At 43.0% G+C, this 18,202-nt stretch overlaps 1 protein-coding gene across 5 annotated transcripts in view; it reads left to right on the forward strand.

Annotated features, from left to right (window-relative positions):
• Positions 1–13,720: 13,720 nt before the first annotated feature.
• TRPS1 (transcriptional repressor GATA binding 1) overlaps positions 13,721–18,202 on the forward strand; it is a 227,459-nt gene continuing 222,977 nt past the window's right edge. For 2 of the 5 annotated variants that reach the window (XM_084864451.1, XM_084864450.1), the window contains exon 1: positions 13,722–14,321. Coding sequence is in view for 1 of the 5 variants with exons in the window: in XM_084864449.1 (XP_084720575.1) it covers positions 15,129–15,141 (13 nt within the window). In the remaining 4 variants the exon portion in view is untranslated. Of the gene's footprint in view, positions 14,322–14,713; positions 15,142–17,109; positions 17,134–18,202 lie in introns of those variants that run through there. The other 3 variants (XM_084864448.1, XM_084864449.1, XM_084864452.1) reach the window with 3 other exon arrangements.

An 18,202-nucleotide genomic window follows, 5' to 3' on the forward strand; every position in this document is an offset into this window, starting at 1 on the left:
TCTTTGTTTTAATCTGATAACTTTTTAAAGTTATCTGCTGAATGGTGGGGGTAGAGCTATGTTACCTGATATCTAGCTTAAAAGTCAAATCCTAAAAGAGATAACCTACTTCTCCAAATGCTTAACATATCTAAGAATGGCTTGAACTCAAATGACATAATGTAACCTAGAAATGGATGGAGAAAATATCATAGCACAGAAACTAAATTTGGTCCTGTTACTTTTTTTATTTTATATAAACTAAGAAGCTATGTGAACTCGAGAAAAGTCACTAAGTTTCTCTGAGTTTTCCTTTCCTTAGCTGTGAAGTGAAGAGATTAGACCAGCTGCTCTCTCAGAGATCTACATTTTATGATGTTTCATCATGTGGAATCTGTGTAGGTGACCAAGTAGGCTGGCGAGTAAACCATGAATATTGATTTTGAAAATATCGACACAAGAAAGTCTGGAACTACTGGCTGACTGCTTTCTTTGTGCTGCTACCTTACATTCTTCCACTGACTACTACTTAGGGAAAACGTCTGAGAGGGCTAGTAAACGTCACCTTGATTATAGAGCCCTAGCAATTCTGGAGGATCAAGGTTCACTGAAGGTATGAAATTATATAGCCCTACCCATTTCCTCCAAGTGTCTTCAAAAAAGTCTTGGTTCCCATGGGCGCTTCCACGCCATGCTGGTAAAGCTATAACCAGTGCTTGCTTTATTTCTGGAGATGATTTGGGCAAATACATATGAGAATGTATACAGATCAGATTACTGTGTCCCAGCATCCTCCCTTGTGAGAAATGTGACCTAAGGTGATAGCCACACAAGAGTGAAGAGCTCCTCACTAAGACTGTTCATGACAGTGTGGTTCACAATGTGAAAAATAGGGGATAATCTATACGAAATGAATACTCTAAAAGTAATGATGTAAGGGCAATGGAAAAATGTGGACAGCATCTTATTAATTGTAAGAAGGAGATTAAAGACCAGTATGCCTAATATAACACATAAAAATGTGTGAAATTGTGTGTGTTTGGACATATGCAGGTAAATGCATTGGTAGGTGTTTTTTAATTCATTATGGGGTCTTTTATGTACCACTAGAACTTTTTAGAATCAATGTATATCAATATTTCAAAGGCAGTAAAATGAATAAAGAATAATTTTGGCTCCTGATCATCTGCAAGTGCATATAGAATATTACTTGGGTAACTATGCCAGATCATTGCTAAGTTGTGAAATATTAAAATTTGGAGTGACTCTTTTTTAAGAAATATCTTTGGTATCAGGAATTACAATGTCTAGAACTGTATTTATGTGTTTGCATATTATCGTAACTGAAGGATTTCCCTTTATTTCTGGCTTAAAATCCTGAATTTAAATAACATGTATAATATTATACTATACTAGCAGCCCTGTGCACAAAATTCATGCACTTGGGGGTGGAGGGTTGGTAGAGTACCCTCAAAACAGACTGTGCCCTCTCACAGTCCTGGAGCCCTCCGGGGATGGCTTCTGGCTGAGCGGTGCCCCCACTGTGGTAGCGCACTGATCACCAGGGGGCAGCTCATGCATTGAGCATCTGCTCCCTGGTGGTCAGTGCACATCACAGTGACCATTTGTTCCGCCATTCTGTCGATTTGCATATTAGCCTTTTATTATATAGGATGTTAATATACTACATATTAATACTGTTAGCTTTGAACAGATTTTGTTAAGATTTTAAAAGCTAGTATATTTTGTCTTTTCTTGAATATCCCTATAGAATACTTTTTTTTTGCCTGTTCAACATTTGAACTTACTCTTCACTTTATGAATCTCTGTAGGAAATAATAAAACAAACAAACAAACAAACAAACAAACAAACAACAACTTGCCTTATAAAAGCTAATCATGTGAGAGAGTTTTTTCCCCCAGCATCCTCTGAGCTAAGGCACAGCCTCCACCATCAGAAACTCCCACATCAGACTTTAACAGCTGGGCAGAAACAGTGGTGATTTCTACATGGGCGAGTTTTAGGGAGCTAAAGTGCCCATTGTACAGATGTTGCATCTTGAGCTCAGTGGTGGCAGCAGTAAGCAATTTCTTTATCAGTCTAGTTCTAAGGATCCTTTGGAGTGTTATTTCTGGAAGTTAAGCTTTTAGTTGGCTTTCCAGATCCCCTAATGATTGTTTGAGCTATTGGGAATACTCATGACAAATTTATTTTCTTCTGAGTTATCCAGTCAGCTTGTACGTGAGTACTCTTCCCAAAACACTCATGTTTCTCTTACTTCCCGTCACCAAATGCATCCTCATGCCTGCATCTTTGCCTTTTCTCAGACACCCCGGAGGATGGGGGGCCTCCTCTATTCAAGGAGAAGAAAGTGCTATAGATCTCAGGGGCCACCATCTTAAAGACTTGGCTTCTCCAATTATATCCTCTCCTATCTGCTTAATCAATCTCTTTTCACGGAGTCTTTCCCTTCCACATTCAGAAAAGGTCATGCATCTTTCATCTTTAAAGATGTCTTGCCCTCACCCATACTTGGTGAGTCTCTGGTGCTTTAATTGCCAGCCATCCTAAAAGGGTTGTCTGTGCACATGGCTTCCACTTCCTCACCTCTGACTCATTCTCCGAATCCTTCCCTTATGGTTTCAGTTCTCATCCTTCCACTGGGACACATTGTGCCATGGTCTCCAGCAACTGAATGCCATGCAATCTAACTTATGTAACTCAACCTTGTAGTCTTCCCTCTTTCTTGAAACAGTTTCCTTCCTCTTGGATTGTTCACACCCTGCCTTGGTTTTCTCTCCTTCAGAGAGGCTGTTTCTTCCTAGTCTCCTTTGTTAGTTTGCCTCTAATTGACCTCTCTAGTCTCAGTCCCAGGTGCTTGTCTTTCCCATAATTTCCCCAGAAATAGTGTGACCTATTTTTTTTTTCATGGCTTAAAATGTCACTTGTACACTAAACATAAACCTTTTGTACTGGCCCCTCATCATTTTATGACCACAAGTGACTTTCTTTCTATGAAATCCCAATTCCCCTATGTGGATTTGAATTCCTTTGTCATCTTTATATGGGGGCTTTCTAATATCAAAGGATTACTGACGTGTTGTGATCAATATTTTGCCTAGTTGGTCTTTTACTTCTTTCAGTAAGTTTTGAAGGGTGTTATTAAAAAAAAAAAATAACCACCTTCAGCCTTCGATTAATACAATAATGGTAATTTATGAGGTCAAGGACATATGTAATTTAAGGTTATCAAAACTACCGATTTAAGCAAGTAAACAAACATTCTAGAGCTTGAGGAGGCACAAGGTATCCCCAAAATTACTGGAATTTGTTTTTTGGATGCATTCACTGAATTTCCAAATAATTTCTAATATCTTCATGTCTTTGCCATCTGAGGATGAATTCAATGCCAAATATTGTCAAAAATTGCACAGACCCAAGTCTGGCAAGTAAGATGCATCATCAATCTGTGCAATACCATTTTGGGTGGAAAGCATGAAAATCAATTTGGCTAGAAATGCAGTTATAATTTTTTGAAGTTCCATAATAATATAATGCTTTGACACCAGTTGGCACTGGTTTAAGCCAGAGAGTAAACTGAAGAATGCAGGGGTTACAGCTGACTTGGGGTGCAGTGTTATTCAGGGGTTCCAGAAATGATGCAGAACCCAGGACCTCTCTCTCCATGTCCAAGCTCTGTTTTCTCTGCATTCACTCAAGCTTTCTGTGGTGGTGAGACAGCTGCAAGAGCTCCAGCCTCCCATCTTTTCTGGACCAAGTGCCATAGAGTAAAAAGTCCAGATTATCTTCCCAGTTGTCCCCCAAGGTTTTCTTGGCTCTGACTCTGTTAGGTTCCTGAATGTGATGCTCTGATAAGCAAGGCTGGAGTCAAATGCTTGCTCTTCTTGCTGTGAGTCATTTTTCTAGACTAAGAACAGTACTTTCTCTTCCTACAGAGGAAAATCAATGGGCTATTGCTAGGGAAGAGAGAGTGGATGTTGGTGTAGCTAAATAATAGCAGGTATTCACCACAACTAGACACAGGCACGCAGACACACATTCACACACACCCTAGCTGCCAGGCTTAGTGTCAGGTCAAAACCATAGAATTTAATCCCAATTCTTCCACCAAAATGAAATTGCAGTACAGTGGGGCATTGGACCTTTGATACAGCAAGTTCTACACCTGACTACATGTTTGACTTTGGTTATGGCATTGCGTAGGCCTCAGTTCCTTATCTATCAAATGGAAAGAACAGTGACACAGAGTGTTTGTTTAGATTAAATGAATTCATATATATGTAAGTAGTTAGAACAGAGCCTAGCACATTGGAAGCCTTGTATAGTGTTAGTCATTACTATTACTTAGGTATGGCCTTGAGCACTGCTTCAATTTCTTCATTTGCAAAATTAGAGAAGGGGTCTATATTGTAAAAGAAAGTCAATGTACCATAATTCTATGCTTTCAGAAGCATGCGGATGATTCTTATCCTCAACTAGTCTTTCCTAAGGAATCTTTGAAGCAGAAGACCTGAAATCCATGGCAGAGATTAAATTTTACCATGACCTTACCCCTGGCTAAGTAGCTCAGTTGGTTAGAATGTTGACCTGATATACCAAGGTTCGATGTTTGATCCCTGGTCAGGTCTCCTACAAGAATCAACCAATGAATGTTCAACCAATGAATGTTGACCTGATATACTAAGGTTCAATGTTCGATCCCTGGTCAGGTCTCCTACAAGAATCAACCAATGAATGAACAATTAAGTGGAACAACAAATCTCTCTCTCTCTCTCTCTCTCTCTCTCTCTCTCTCTCTCTCTCTCTCTCTCTCTCTCTCTCTCTCCCTCTCTCTCTCCTCTCTCTCTCTCATCCTTTTCTCTCCCCCTCTCTCTCAAATCAATCAATAAAAATTTTCACCATGACCTTAATAGAAATTATAGCTTTTCTATGACGATATTCTGAATGAGAAAACAAATAGAAATATAGCTAAGAAATATGTACTTGTTAGAATACCTCATTGTTATACAAAATCTCAATAAAGCAGAATGAGCCTTCACTCTTACCTCTGCTCTGTCAGCAGAATATCATGCTGGATATTTGATAAATCATTCAACAAAATTTCAAATTTTGTCTAATGACATTATACGTTACAGCATAGTTTCTCACTGAGCAGTGCATACTGCATAGTAGGATAGATTATAGAGTTATCAAGTGTGATTAATAGTTGGACCATTTTTAGAACATATTTCATCTACTAGTATTAATCTATACAAATTGTTCAGATGTTCCCCCACAGAATGGGTTATTTCAGCCACTTTAGGCCGTTTTTCACTTCTGTGGCCTAAAGATAGACTTGGCTTTGCTCACCTAATAGGAGATTAAGGTATGACGTAGCATCTCTTTAAATAAAATAAGAACTGTTCTGGGACTCTGTTAGATTTTAACCTATAGCGACTGGAAACTTCTGGCATAATTAAAGCAGTACTTGCATCCTTCAAGTGTCTTTGTGTTTGGGAGAGATAATAAGGGCTAAGTTTTAGTTATGTTTCCTTGTTTAAAGGGCCTCAACTTACATGTGAATATCTGTGTATGGATATATGTATTTGTGTTATGATATGTACATAGTTGGATATTAGTTTAAGGATGTTGCCTGGGACTTTATTTTAAAAAAAAAGAAGTTAAAAATATAGAGAACAGGTTAGGTAGCATTGTCTTTAGTTCTGTGAATAATAGGGGGAAGGGTAATTAAATTCTCATTTAATAAGAAGTAATAGCAGTGATCATGTAGTGGTCATCTGTAGTCACAGGCATGTCCCTAATCTAAAAACCTCAGATGTCTTGGGAAGAGTGAATAATATGGTTAGGAGTCTCAGATATTTTCATTATTTTCAACCTCTAACTTGTGGATGGATGTCTTGGGGCTCAAGAAATTCCCCTTATCCTCAGGAGTCTTGCCTTGTTTATCTTACTGACTTAATTAGCTTTGAACTAGAGTGTCCGTGCCTTTCTTCCCAGACAGAGCTATCTCTAGATTCTAGACTGGAGCAAATTGGAACAATTGCCCAGGGCTCTGCTCTGCTGGGGAAACCCAGCCAGCTGGGGCTGCTACAGTGGACATGTGATGCCTGCTAGGGAGGGAGGAGGAGGGGTGGAGAGTAATACAATGGAGCACAATGATCAAACACAATTAGCACCGTCTGCAGAGCATCCTCTACCACCTCCTTTTGCCCACCCCATGAAAAGTCAGTGACCCCAGTGCTGCTGACACTGCAAACCATTGTACATGACCTTGCCCTCTACATCTGAATTACCTTATTCTCAGAATTAGTTCATGCTTTCACCCAACTCACATTTATCAAGGTCTGCCTTTGTATCTTCATATTTGTAGTAGATTATTTAGTATTGGTCATAGTCCAAGGATGGCTGTCTCTCATATCTTAGCGAATAGAAGAATCACATGGTGTGCTTACTTAGCTTGCATTCTCAGGCCCCACCTCCAGAGATACACATTATTGAGGTGAGACCCATACATTTATACTTTTAGAAAGCACCCAGGCTAGTTTCAAATGCACTGAATTCTTAATCAGATCATAAAATCCTCAAGGTGGGGGGCATGCCACTCATTTACCACTTGGTTCCCCAACACTTCACACAATATCTGGTACATAATAGTTACTTAACATATATTTGTTTAACTATTGAATTACATTATAAGGACTATGTAGGACTCTAGAGTGCAGGGATGATTTTGTCACAAGCCATTTTGTATTCAACAGAGTCCTGGTAGATAACTCAAGGAATACTCAAAGAAGAATTTAAAGGGTGTCTAATAAAGGATCATTGACAAGTCACAGGCAGGGTTTAGGGAGGCAATAAGACATGGTGAAACATTCAGGGCCTAGCAACAGCCAGCAGCAGCTGCCCCTAGGGCTAACCTCTCAAGGGGGAGGTGGTGGGATGGGGGTCTTGTTACTAGAACCTGGTGCGAGTGTGGCCATAGCAGAGACAGGGGAATACATACCCTGAGTGTCTCTCTTCCCGTTCTCTGAGCTGGTGGTGTCATTAGTCAAACCCTTCAGAAACCAGATGGCAGGAGAGCCCAGGTGATGCAGGGAACCCCCTCCCAGGGCACAGAGCAGAAGAGAATGCAGAGAATAGCTTCTTTCCAGAAGCTGGCAGCCTGCTGTCTTCTAATGCCTGTCCAGTTCCCGATGAACAAAGTACAGAGTCAAGATAGACACTTATACTTACCACTGGGTCATTTGGCCCTGTCTACTGGTAGACACCACTCCCGTTGTCTAGCTGCACGAAGGATGAATCAATTGTGTGAACACCAAGATGAGATGTTCATAAACACATGCACGTGTACACACACACACACACACACACCCTCACACACTCATTTCAATGGGGTTCATATGATATTATGAAGTGTGGCCACTGTGAGAACCTGGATAGTTCGATCTGTACCATCCATTAAATATCAAATAAGTGTTTGATAATTTAATGTCTTCAAAAATTAATGGCTATTGGCAGATTGACTTATACTACCATGATTCACTATTTTAATGGTAAAGAATATAGATGAAAAAACTACCATTGATGTTTAAAGAGATAATTATTTATCTCCATTTCTCTTCCATGACTTTCCTAACTAGAACTCTGGCTTCTAAAACTACAAATAATCCCTTTCCATCTGAACATTCTCAGCTTTCTGCTTCATTTTTTTTTTTATAAACTCCATAATGCCTAGCATTTAGTTAACAATCATTTAATTCAGTATTTTTAGAGCAACATGGAATTAGGAGCCCAAACTTACGATAATGAGGACAATATTTCAGAGAAGGACAAACGTCTCCTCTGATATATTGCCAAAAATATGCTGCTGAGACGAAGACCACCCACAAGCTTCAACTGGCACATGACGTATCGGCCCATATGTATTAAGGAAAAAAAAGAACAGAAAGAAAAGACGAAAGGGCCACATGGAGCATTTGAAACCGGGCTCCATAGTGTGTTTCTGAGTAAAATGTACAGGCGTTGTTCCGATCTCCCAATTCAATTTAACAGATGTTATCGAGTACCTTTGACTTGATCATCCTCTGCCCTCAAGAATCTTTCAGTCTAGCATGGGGGAAGAGGGGTAAGTCAACAACATAACACTCTACAAGTCACTGTGAAGCATTGCTACTGGGAGGAAGAAGCAGGGCCCTTAGAAGCTTACTTCCTGCCTTCAGGTGAAAGGCAGAATCTAAGTTTGACTTTAGAAGAAGCGATGTTACTTATTTGGGAGAGTTGGTTTTCAAGTAAAAGGTAGCAGTAAACATAAAACAAGACGTGCTAAAGTGTCAGGCGGGTCTGGCGAATGACTCCATCGGTGGGTCAGCAGGGTGGCCTGTGTGGGAGCCTGGAGTGAAGAATCAGCCCGGGAAGGTGTTTTGGACTATGTTATGGGAGAACGTGAATGCCCTAAGCACTTTGGTATTACTCCTTTGGTAGTTGGAAGTCAAGGATTTTTGTCATCAGAAGTAGTAGACTATGCAAAATGGAAATGATCTGACCAGATAGCTCAGGATACTAATAAACAGAAGGAGAGAGAGTAGAGCGATAACTCCCAATGGGATGTCCTGGGAGAGAGAATCACTTTTGAATTTGGGAAGGTTCTGTGTGGATGGAAAGAAAGGCAGCAAAAGGTGCAAAATCTTTTAGAAAAGAAAACAAGGGCCAGACTAGGTAGCTGATTGAATGTGGGGCGTGTGGGAGAAGGTATTGCCAAAGATGTCAAAGTCTGAGGTTTCTGGTCTGGATGAGTAATTCCTTCAAGAGAGATAGGGTTGGTCTGTTTCCTTCCTCCTCCAAGTTGTCTCTTCATAGCCTCCTCATCTTAAATTATAATATTATACACATGTCATTCCAGTTCACAAGCTCGATTTCTAATGTGATATTTCAGTCTGAAATTTTGCCAAAGTCAGATAGTTATATACAACTCAGTTGTATACAACTAAGAGTTAACTGAATGAAGTTTGGAAAGTGGATGGGATGAAATAAGGGTAGACATAAGGAGAACTTTGGAAAACACCTACTTTTCAGGGGGCAGATAGTGGGTCTGAGTTAATTCAGATGTAAATGCTCTTTCTTAGTAAGAGAAGGGAAGTGAATCCAGTTATTTCCCAGAGTAGTTTGGTTTGAAATCATAGCACTGAGCAACACTATTTAATTCTGCTTTCAACCCAATGATGATACATGCTTGGACATTTATAAAGTCTGTTGAAAATGCAAGAATCATTATTATTCTGGGTCTCCCTAGGCAGGGGTGTGTGTGTGTGTGTGTGTGTGTGTGTGTGTGTGTGTGTGTGTCTACACCTTAAAAATTTGTTTCCTCTTTTAATTAAATAAAGCCCATGTTTGCTGGCTTTTGGGGTGGGCTGCAAGGCCCATCTGTTTAAGTAGGCAGTTGCCTGATATTGCAGGGGGGAGGATTGGCAAGTGTAAATGTGAATTTGAATACCAGATACAGGCTATTTAAAGCTGAATTTATCTCTAATAAATTCACCCAGAGGTGTTCAGCAAAGGTAGGTTGGAAAATGGTCATAATTTGTGTGCAGTCTCTCTCTCTCCCTCTCTCTCTCTCTCTCTCTCTCTCTCTCTCTCTCTCTCTCTCTCTCTTTCTCTCTCTCTCTCTCTCCCTCTCTCTCTCTCTCTCTCAAGGTTGAGCAGCATGTGATTGCGAGAAGAAATAGAATCAGGGAAGTTCGTGTTTGATAATGCTCTGTTTCTCCAGTTCTCACCATGCAGGAGGCAGATTCCTTCAATAATTGCTTTTAATATTAGCTGAGAGGCAAAATGGTCTTCCATTTCGTAGGATAGAGTACTAACTTGAGAGCACATAATGCATACATGTTTTCTCGCTCGTATGTGTTAGAGCAGTTGGCATTTAGGACCAAGGGTTGTCAATCTTTGAGGTTTCTGAAAGGAGCTGCAATTTATGATGTGTTAGGGTAAACAGTTGGATTACATTTCTGAAATACGTGTTCCATCAGGTAAAATCATTGTGATTACAGGCACTGGAACTGTAAGTCAGTTGTGTGGTAAAAGGTGGAAAATGTAAAACAAGTATGCTTTGCTTAACTACTAATCCCTCTTTGTATCTCTGCTGAATAAACTACAAGAAAAGGGTGTGGGGGGGAGAGAATGTTTAAATAAAACAGGCAAAAAAAATGCACTACATGATTTTAGTAAATCATAAGCATTATACAGCTCAAGGAACTGTTTCACCAGAGGTCCAGCCGTGAAAGAATATTGCAGAATTCAAAGAATTACAAAAGATTATAAAGAAGTTCTTTTAGTTGGAAGGCATTACTTTTGTTTGCTTTTTAAAAAAATGTCTCTTCACTTGCCCTTTATTTTCTGATATAGCTGATACAAACTCAGGTTGTCACTCTGACATGGAAGCTCTATTGTTCAGAAACACTTTGCAAATAAAAAGCAAAGGAAGAGAGTGGCTTTAAGAGCTTTGCATATGTTTGACAGTAGAAGACAATAAATGTAAATAAATCTTTACTATTTCCCCTAATTCAGTTTGTGCCCTGCACATGTCAGGACTCTACACACAAATCAACAAACATTTGAAAGAAAACAATATACATAACTTATTTTATATATTAAAAACAACTGTCAAACAATTATGACCTCATGTATTAGTTGGTTGTTTTGAAATATTCCTACTAGAATTAAAAAATGCTCCAAGGGCCTTTGAGCTTAGGCATCTTGTGTCAATCAAGAGCATATGCAATATATCTAAAGCATGAGGTAAAAATTTTCTTCATAAGTTATTTCATAAATAAATAATTTGCTTGAAAAAGTTTACAAAAATATTTGTGCTTTTCCTAACTGCTCTACAGATCTCTGGCGGGTCATGTAAATGGATTGGTACAGACAGCATTTTGCTCTGCTGAACTCAACACACAAAAAGGAACATGAAGAGAGTCTTCCTCTCTCAGGCAAACCTCAGCAAAACCGGATCCATGAAACTTCATTCATTAAATTTTTAAGTGAACACGCGTTTGTTGGCTTCGGTACCTGACGTGTAACTTTATCCCTTCCACTGAAGGACATAACTCACTCTCAGACCTTTGGCTTGAACATTTTATATAATGTATAATTTTGGGTACACTTAATGGTCAAATTTTGTATTATTACAGGTGGAAAAACACCAGGCATCTCAAGGGTTTTGTGCTTGCAAGAGCATGTAATTTCATTTTTTTAAAAAAACCAATTTAATCAATGCTTGCTGCAGGAGAGTAAATTTACACTCTTGATGATTGGCTTACATGTGAGAGTGACGACGAGGAAGATCACTTCCCCTTTTAAAATGTCATTTTTAAGTCTCGGGGAGCAGAAATAGATCAGGGGACTAATCCTGGTGATATATTGTAGTATTTAACTTTGCTGCTAAGATGCTATGGCCTGAGATTTTTATCAGGGAGATCCCAGCTTCAGCAGTTCTAGGAGGTATTAACCCTTTAAAAACAAACCGTTTTACTCTTCGGATTCATATTTCAAAATTTATTTGATCTAATATTTTTCGTTAGTCATGGCTCAAGAATGTTTCACTCAGATCCTTTATTTCTCCTGAATAAAAATGCTTCTCACTGCACCGTGCATATTTCCATAAATGTCGGTAAGCTAATTTATGGCTTAAAAAAAAGAAAATAAAGCTCTATATTTAATATATGAATACTTTTTACAGTGGAAATTGGCAGTGGACAGTATTAAATGACTCTAGTGTGAAAATATGCAGGTGGTCCTTAGTAGCTGACTATGAGATTTACTGAAGATTTTGATATTAATTCTCTCTGCAAGCCACTATAAGTATATAAATCTTACTCCGTTCCCAAATTAATTTAAATTGATGATCACATATGAATAACTCCATCATATAAGGTCTGTTGTCTTCTCCTTTAGGGAATATATTGTTTGCCTCATTGTGTAACTGCATTTTGACTACTGTTTTACCTGACTTGTTTCTCTATTGCAAAAAAATTATTGCTTTTCTACTCATAGTGTCTGGGACACAATACCAAAATTCTGGAATAAAAGTGCTACAAAAAAGGAATCACAGATCTGCCTGACTAGGAATAAAGATCTTTAAAAAAAAAAAAAAAAGAAAAAAGCAGTAAGGTTGGCTTTTTCACTTCTGATAATGGTATGTTTCAAAATATACACTTCGCTTTTTTTTTTCCTCTTAGATGCAAGAATCATTTAGTGAAAAAAAATATTTCGGAGGAAATTACTTCATCTTTGGCTTACGGATTCATGATTGTACGTACCTCTCTAAAATTCTAATTTTAATCATTTTGCTGTTTGGAGAAGGAAGGATGTTTCTTCTTTTAGCACAAAATTAGTTTAAACTGATTTTCACTAGAGGAAAAACATGCCACTTAAAGCCACCCCACTGAAGAAAATGAAGTCCAAACTCCCAAGAGATAGTTCCTTACTTTTTAAACATCTGCTCTACTTTGGAGCCTGCCATGGTATTCGTGTGCATCATTGTTGGTTTTTAGAAATTAAAAAAAGAGAAAGAAAGAAAGAAAGAAAGAAAGAAAGAAAGAAAGAAAGGAAGGAAGGAAGGAAGGAAGGAAGGAAGGAAGGAAGGAAGGAAGGAAGGAAGGAAGGAAGGAAGGAAGGAAGGAAGGAAGGAAGGAAGGAAGAAAGAAAAGGAAAAAAAAAGACCTACCTGGCTCAGTGCAGTAACTTACTTTGAGAGAATCTCACTTAACAATGAGAGCATTTTGGAGATGAAGCAAAGTAGTAAAAAGAGAAAGCCATGCTTAATTCAGTGTTCCTTATCTGCTACTATAACTCCAAAACAGCTGCAGGTCCTAGTCTTTGCAGTCCTTGAATAATGTTCCCAATTTACCTATTTTGTGGCACCCCCCTCTAAGCACCCACAGGGCTTGCTGGCTTTTCCCCTAAGCCCACAAAACCATAGCAACCTGAGGCTGCCACTTCTGCAACTCAGGATAGAGTTCAAGTTCTCAACCTCACTTTGCCACCCAATGCATGGGAAACACAGACCCCCGGCTAGGCTAAGTGCCCTGGGACTTCTTCTAGCCCCAGAAAAGGGGCGGGGGAGGGGCCTCACACACACACACACACACACACACACACACACACCCTGCGTCCCTTTAACTGGGAGGGAGAAGGCCAAGTAACAAACACCCCCAAAAGGTAAAAAGCACACTTTTTTTTTTTTTTAAGAGTTCTTCGGACTGTTCCTGAGAGCATCTCCCAGTGTTTTGGGGGACCCACGATCTGGCGCCCCCCTCCACCTGCCCACCCCCCACCCAATCCCAACCCCCTCCCAAGGTAAGTCCTTCTCTTTGACCAGGTTGTTCCTAAAGCTTTGGGGTTTTCTCCTGGGTTTGCAGCCCGCACGTTCACACATGGGGGGGGGGGGGGGGGAGGAAGAGGAGGAGGAGGAGGGGGAGGAGAGGCGGGGCGGGAAGGTAGCCGGGTTCCTGCACCGCCGCGCGCAGCGCTCTCATTCGCGGCGCTCGGACCCGGGCGGGCGAAGTGCTCGCGCAGCTGGCGGCGGGCGGGCGGGCGGGCGGCGGCGGGGCCGGTCCCAGGGGCGGCGGCGGCGGCGGCGCTGGGAGCTCCGAGCCCGGCGGGCGGGCGGGGCGGCGGCGGCGCGGGGACGGCGCGCGCTGTCTCTTTAAGGGAGCCCGGGCCGGGGTGGCGCTTCCCTCCGCGAAGGCTCCTTTGATATTAATAGTGTTTGGTGTCTTGAAACTGACGTCATGCGCGGAGACTGAGGTCCTGACAAGCGATAACATTTCTGATAAAGACCCGATCGCGCTGCAATCTCAAGCGCCCTCTTTCTTAGGCGCTGCCGCCTCTGCTCCTCTCTCCTCTCTCTCTCTCTCCAGACCCCGCCGTCCTCCCGATCGCTCTCTCTTCTTCCCCATTGATTATTATTATTATTTTAAACACCAAAAATAACAACACCACCACCTCCCCCCACCTCCTCCCCTCTCCCACCCGGCACTGGGCACATCCTTGCTCTATTTCCTTTCTCTTTCTCTTGCTCTCCCTCCTCTCTCCTCTCTCTCTCTCCTTTTATTTTTGTATAAAAGGGGGGGAGGGAAGGAAAAGGGGGGGAGGCAGGAAAGACCTTTCTCTCCCCCCCCCTCTCTCCAATCTCCCCCCCCCCTCACCCCCCAAATAATCCAAGATCAACTCTGCAAACAACAGAAGAAGACGGTGGTTCATGGCTCTGGCCGCCGCGCCACCATCTTTCGGGCTGCGGAGGGTGTTCGTGGCGATTAATCAACAGGTAAGGCGGGAGGGAGGCGGGGAGCGGAGGCCGGGCCGGGGCGCGGGGGGCGCGGGGGGCGCGGGGCGCGGGGGGCGCTCGGCCGGTGGCTCCGCGCCGCTGCGCCCGCGCGCGCGTGTGTGAGCGCGGACTGTGGGCGATCCTCGCGAGCGGGGAGCCCTGGGAATTAAAAGTGACTTTCTTTGAAAAAGAAAAAAAAAAAAAAAAAAAAAGCAGCAGCCTCGGAGGGAGAGTGTGCAGAAAGCCCAGCGCAGGCTCTTCTCGGGTTTCACACATGCATTTTCTTTCTCTCTTTCTTCCTTTATTTTCATGCGCGTGTGATTTCTTTTTCTTCTGATCTCTCCTTTTCCCCCTCCCTTCCTTCCTTCCTCTCCTCCGATCCCTTTTCGGTGGTGGGTCTCCGGCACCACCGGTCTCAGGCCTTTTTTTTTCTTCCGAAAGAGCGGCTTCCAACGGCAAGTAGCCCCCTGGAGTCAGGAGGGTCAAGTTCAGCCGCCGCAGCCACTGCCGCCGCCGCCGCCGGGGAGGAGGCAAAACAAATCCCCGTTTGCCAAAAAAAGAAGTTTCAGGCCGGCGCCCCCTCCCCCCTCGCGGCAGCCCCACTCCCCCTCGCTGTCTCTCTCTCTCTCTCCTCTCTCTCTCTCTCTCTCTGGCTGATTTTAATTCTCTCCTCCCGGGCGCAGCAGCAGCGGAGGAGCTGGAGGTGGCTGCACCCGAGGGGCCGCCGCCGCCGCCGCCGCCGCCGCCGCCGCTGCAGCAACTTTTCGGGGGGCTCCCGGCCAGCGGGGAGCAGGCGTAGGCACCAGCATGCAGAGTGGTAGTAAGTGGGGCGAACTTGGGAGGGTCGGGAGGAGCCTTTGCGTGGTCCCCCATGTAGGAAACACAGGGCGCAGGACAGGCGCTGGCTTTGGAGGAGTTTGCAGAGCCAGGCTTCAAACTTTTCCCCCCTTTCCAGGCCCAGCTGTGGGCTCTGCTCGCATCCCCGGGATGCACCGGCCTGTGTGCAGCTCAGAGCGGCTGGACCCAGGTCCTAGGGGGTCCTCCGTGCCCCCGCCGTGGTGCCATGTGGCAGGGCCTTTGCAAGCCGGGCGCTTCCTTCCGTCGGGGCTGGGGCTGAGGGGGGCCGCGGCTTCCTCTGCGGGCGATGCGCCCTGGGCCTCGGGTCAGCGGCCACTGGCCGGGGGTGACACGCCTGACAGCGGTGGTGGGACATCCCGGCGGGCGGGCGGGCGGACGGACGGGGCGCTTCGCCTGCTGTCTGGTTCCTGTTTGGGTTCTAGGCAGACACATCCTCCTCCTTGGTGGAGAGAGAGGCCCAGGCAGACCCCTCTGCCCCCTCCAATCACTCCAGGATGGCAGGACCCCATGCACAAGTTTGAGGGTGAGGAGGAGGAAGTGGGAGGTGTTGGAAGCGCAAAGCTGCTTTTGTGGCTGGGGAAGCTTTCATTTTTTACTTTAGTTTCTTCTGGTTTTGGTTTGTTAGTACCTGCGTGCCCTGGTGGGTATCCCCCCCTTTGGGGAAGTCAGCTGCAGTTTTATGGCCCTAAGACTCTAAAGCGATGGAAGTTAGGGGGCCAGAAGGACGGGTGGGTCTCAGGGGGGCAGGAATCCCGGCTCATTCCATGCTAGGTCTAGCTTTACTTTCTCCTGTCTCTTTCTAGGCCTCAACATTGATAATCTAGGCAAGTGTCTGAGGCAGAGCGCTGGATCTTTAAGGATGAGCCCAAAAGTAGGATAGGGTAATTCATCCTTGCCCTATTTTGGACAATCACGGCTAGACTTTTTTTTCAGTGAGGTAAGTGGAGAAGTGAGAAGCTTTAGAGCGGAGAAGTTCAATCGCAGAGAGACGTTAGGCCGAGATTCCTGATTCCTTGCACTTTTTATTTTTGTAGAGTCCTGGAACTTTCGTAAACGCACCACCAGGTGAACAGGAAAGGGTCTGGGAGGGGTACTCCGTGCAGAGGGAAACCCCAGCTAGGGCCCGAGACAAAAATGACACAGAAGTGATAACTCTTAGGCCCGGCTGCAGGCTAAAGGCAAAAAAATTGCTCAAGGCAAAAAAATATGAAAATAAAATAGGAACCTTCCAGCCAGTCTTCCAAAGTCTGTAGTTATAAACCTATGGATCTCGCTGGCATCGTGTTACTTTGCCGCTGGTTTTAGGAAAAGCTGATCCTTTTGGGGAAGAAGGCAGCCGGAGTGAGAAAGGCAAGGGCAGCGAAGGCGGGCTACGCCGCAGCCAGTTCTTGACGTGGACGACATGAGAATGAAAGTTTCTGAACTCCCTGTTGTCAAGTTCCTTCCAGGCGGCTCCTTTGCTTAGAGCACTTTCTCAGCTATTCCACCGGTTTGTGTAAAAAAAGCCAGCCAGCTTGAAAATGGAGTGGGCTCTTTTTTTTTTCCTTCTTCTTCTTCTTCTTCCCCCAAGTATGCCTGGGTTGTGAATAAATACAGGTTTTGCATGGGAAGATGAAGCATTTCCTGTAAGTTGTGATGCTGACAGGACAGTCTGGAAAGGATACCAACATTTTGAGGATTTTTTTTTTTTTTTTTTTTTTTACCTTGAAGGGAAAGCTTATTAATCGCACGCTTCATCTTAAGAGGTCAACAATACCGTGCTTAGAGCTTCTCCCTGCTCAGATAGTTAAACTTTCCTTTAAGGGATGAACCATCTCCAGGTTCGGTCTAATAGACAGGGCCACTAGCGTGCTGAAGTCGGACGATTCTCTCTGGATGTGAATCCTGTGCAAAGGGAGCTTCTGAGGGGAAATAGAATTGAATTGCCGGCATTCTTGACTTGATTTCTCTCCAGGTGAGGCTTCTCGAAGCTTCGGCCATCCTCTGCTGGCAAAGTATTCTTTTCCATCTGTGAGCTGATGTGTGCTGCTTACCGATATATCTGTTATATGTTAGGGTGTGTGTGTGTGTGTGTGTGTGTGTAGAATACTTTCCCGCACATACTAATAACTAACTCTGACACTCTCCCAGCAACTGGTGGAACATGACAAAAAAAAGTTTGTCACCCCTTTGAGTTCTGGACGCTGGGAGGGTCTCTGCTGCTATTTCGATGCTGTCCTTTGTGTCCTCAAAGTAACTTTAAAAGTGAGGAGAAAAAGCGTCCCAGATCTGAGGAGTCTGAGCTGATTTTTAGACCTCAGCATTTGGATGATAATATGTTAAGCGATTTTACAGAAATGTTGCTTGAAAACAGGTTAGACTCTCTATCAGTGTGCTGATCATAAGGGTGGTCCATGTGTCCCTACCATGGTTTCAGCATTATTTTTACTTTTCTTTTAAGTCAGATTGCTTCTAAGTTGACTCTGATTTCCGCAGTGTAGGACGCTCAGATTCGCATAAGGAAATCTTCATTCATCAGGAAAACCTTCAAAACAGGGAAGTGAATGCAGCTGTGGAAAAGCTGCTTTTAAGATCCTAGTCTCTCAGTGATGTTTCTATTATATTATCATTATTATTATTATTATTATTATTATTATTATTAGTGTGTGTGTGTGTGTGTGTGTGTGTGTGTGTGGAGAGAAAGAGGCAGAGAGGAAAATGCCACAATTTGTATTGAAGGATCTGCATATTTCTATGAAGAATGCCAGAAGGTGTTAAGTTTTAATAAACTGCTGTCTTACCTTCTTTGTTGAAGTAAATACACATTACTGAAAGTTTTAGAAGAACTTGTAGCATGTTGTTTTTGAGCTAGAGCTTCCTTTTGAATTAAAAAGTGAGCACCAATATCGGTAACTGGCTTTTAAATGCTTTCCGTCATACAAATATATACAATTTATTTTTTGTTACTTTGCTATCCCTTCAATAGCCAACCATATTATAACAATCCTATGCTATTGTGTGTAAAGCAAAATAGGCTTTTTAAA

The sequence above is a fragment of the Pipistrellus hanaki genome (assembly GCF_964339955.1).
Source record: "Pipistrellus hanaki genome assembly, chromosome: 17".
NCBI classification, from domain to species: Eukaryota; Metazoa; Chordata; class Mammalia; order Chiroptera; family Vespertilionidae; genus Pipistrellus; species Pipistrellus hanaki.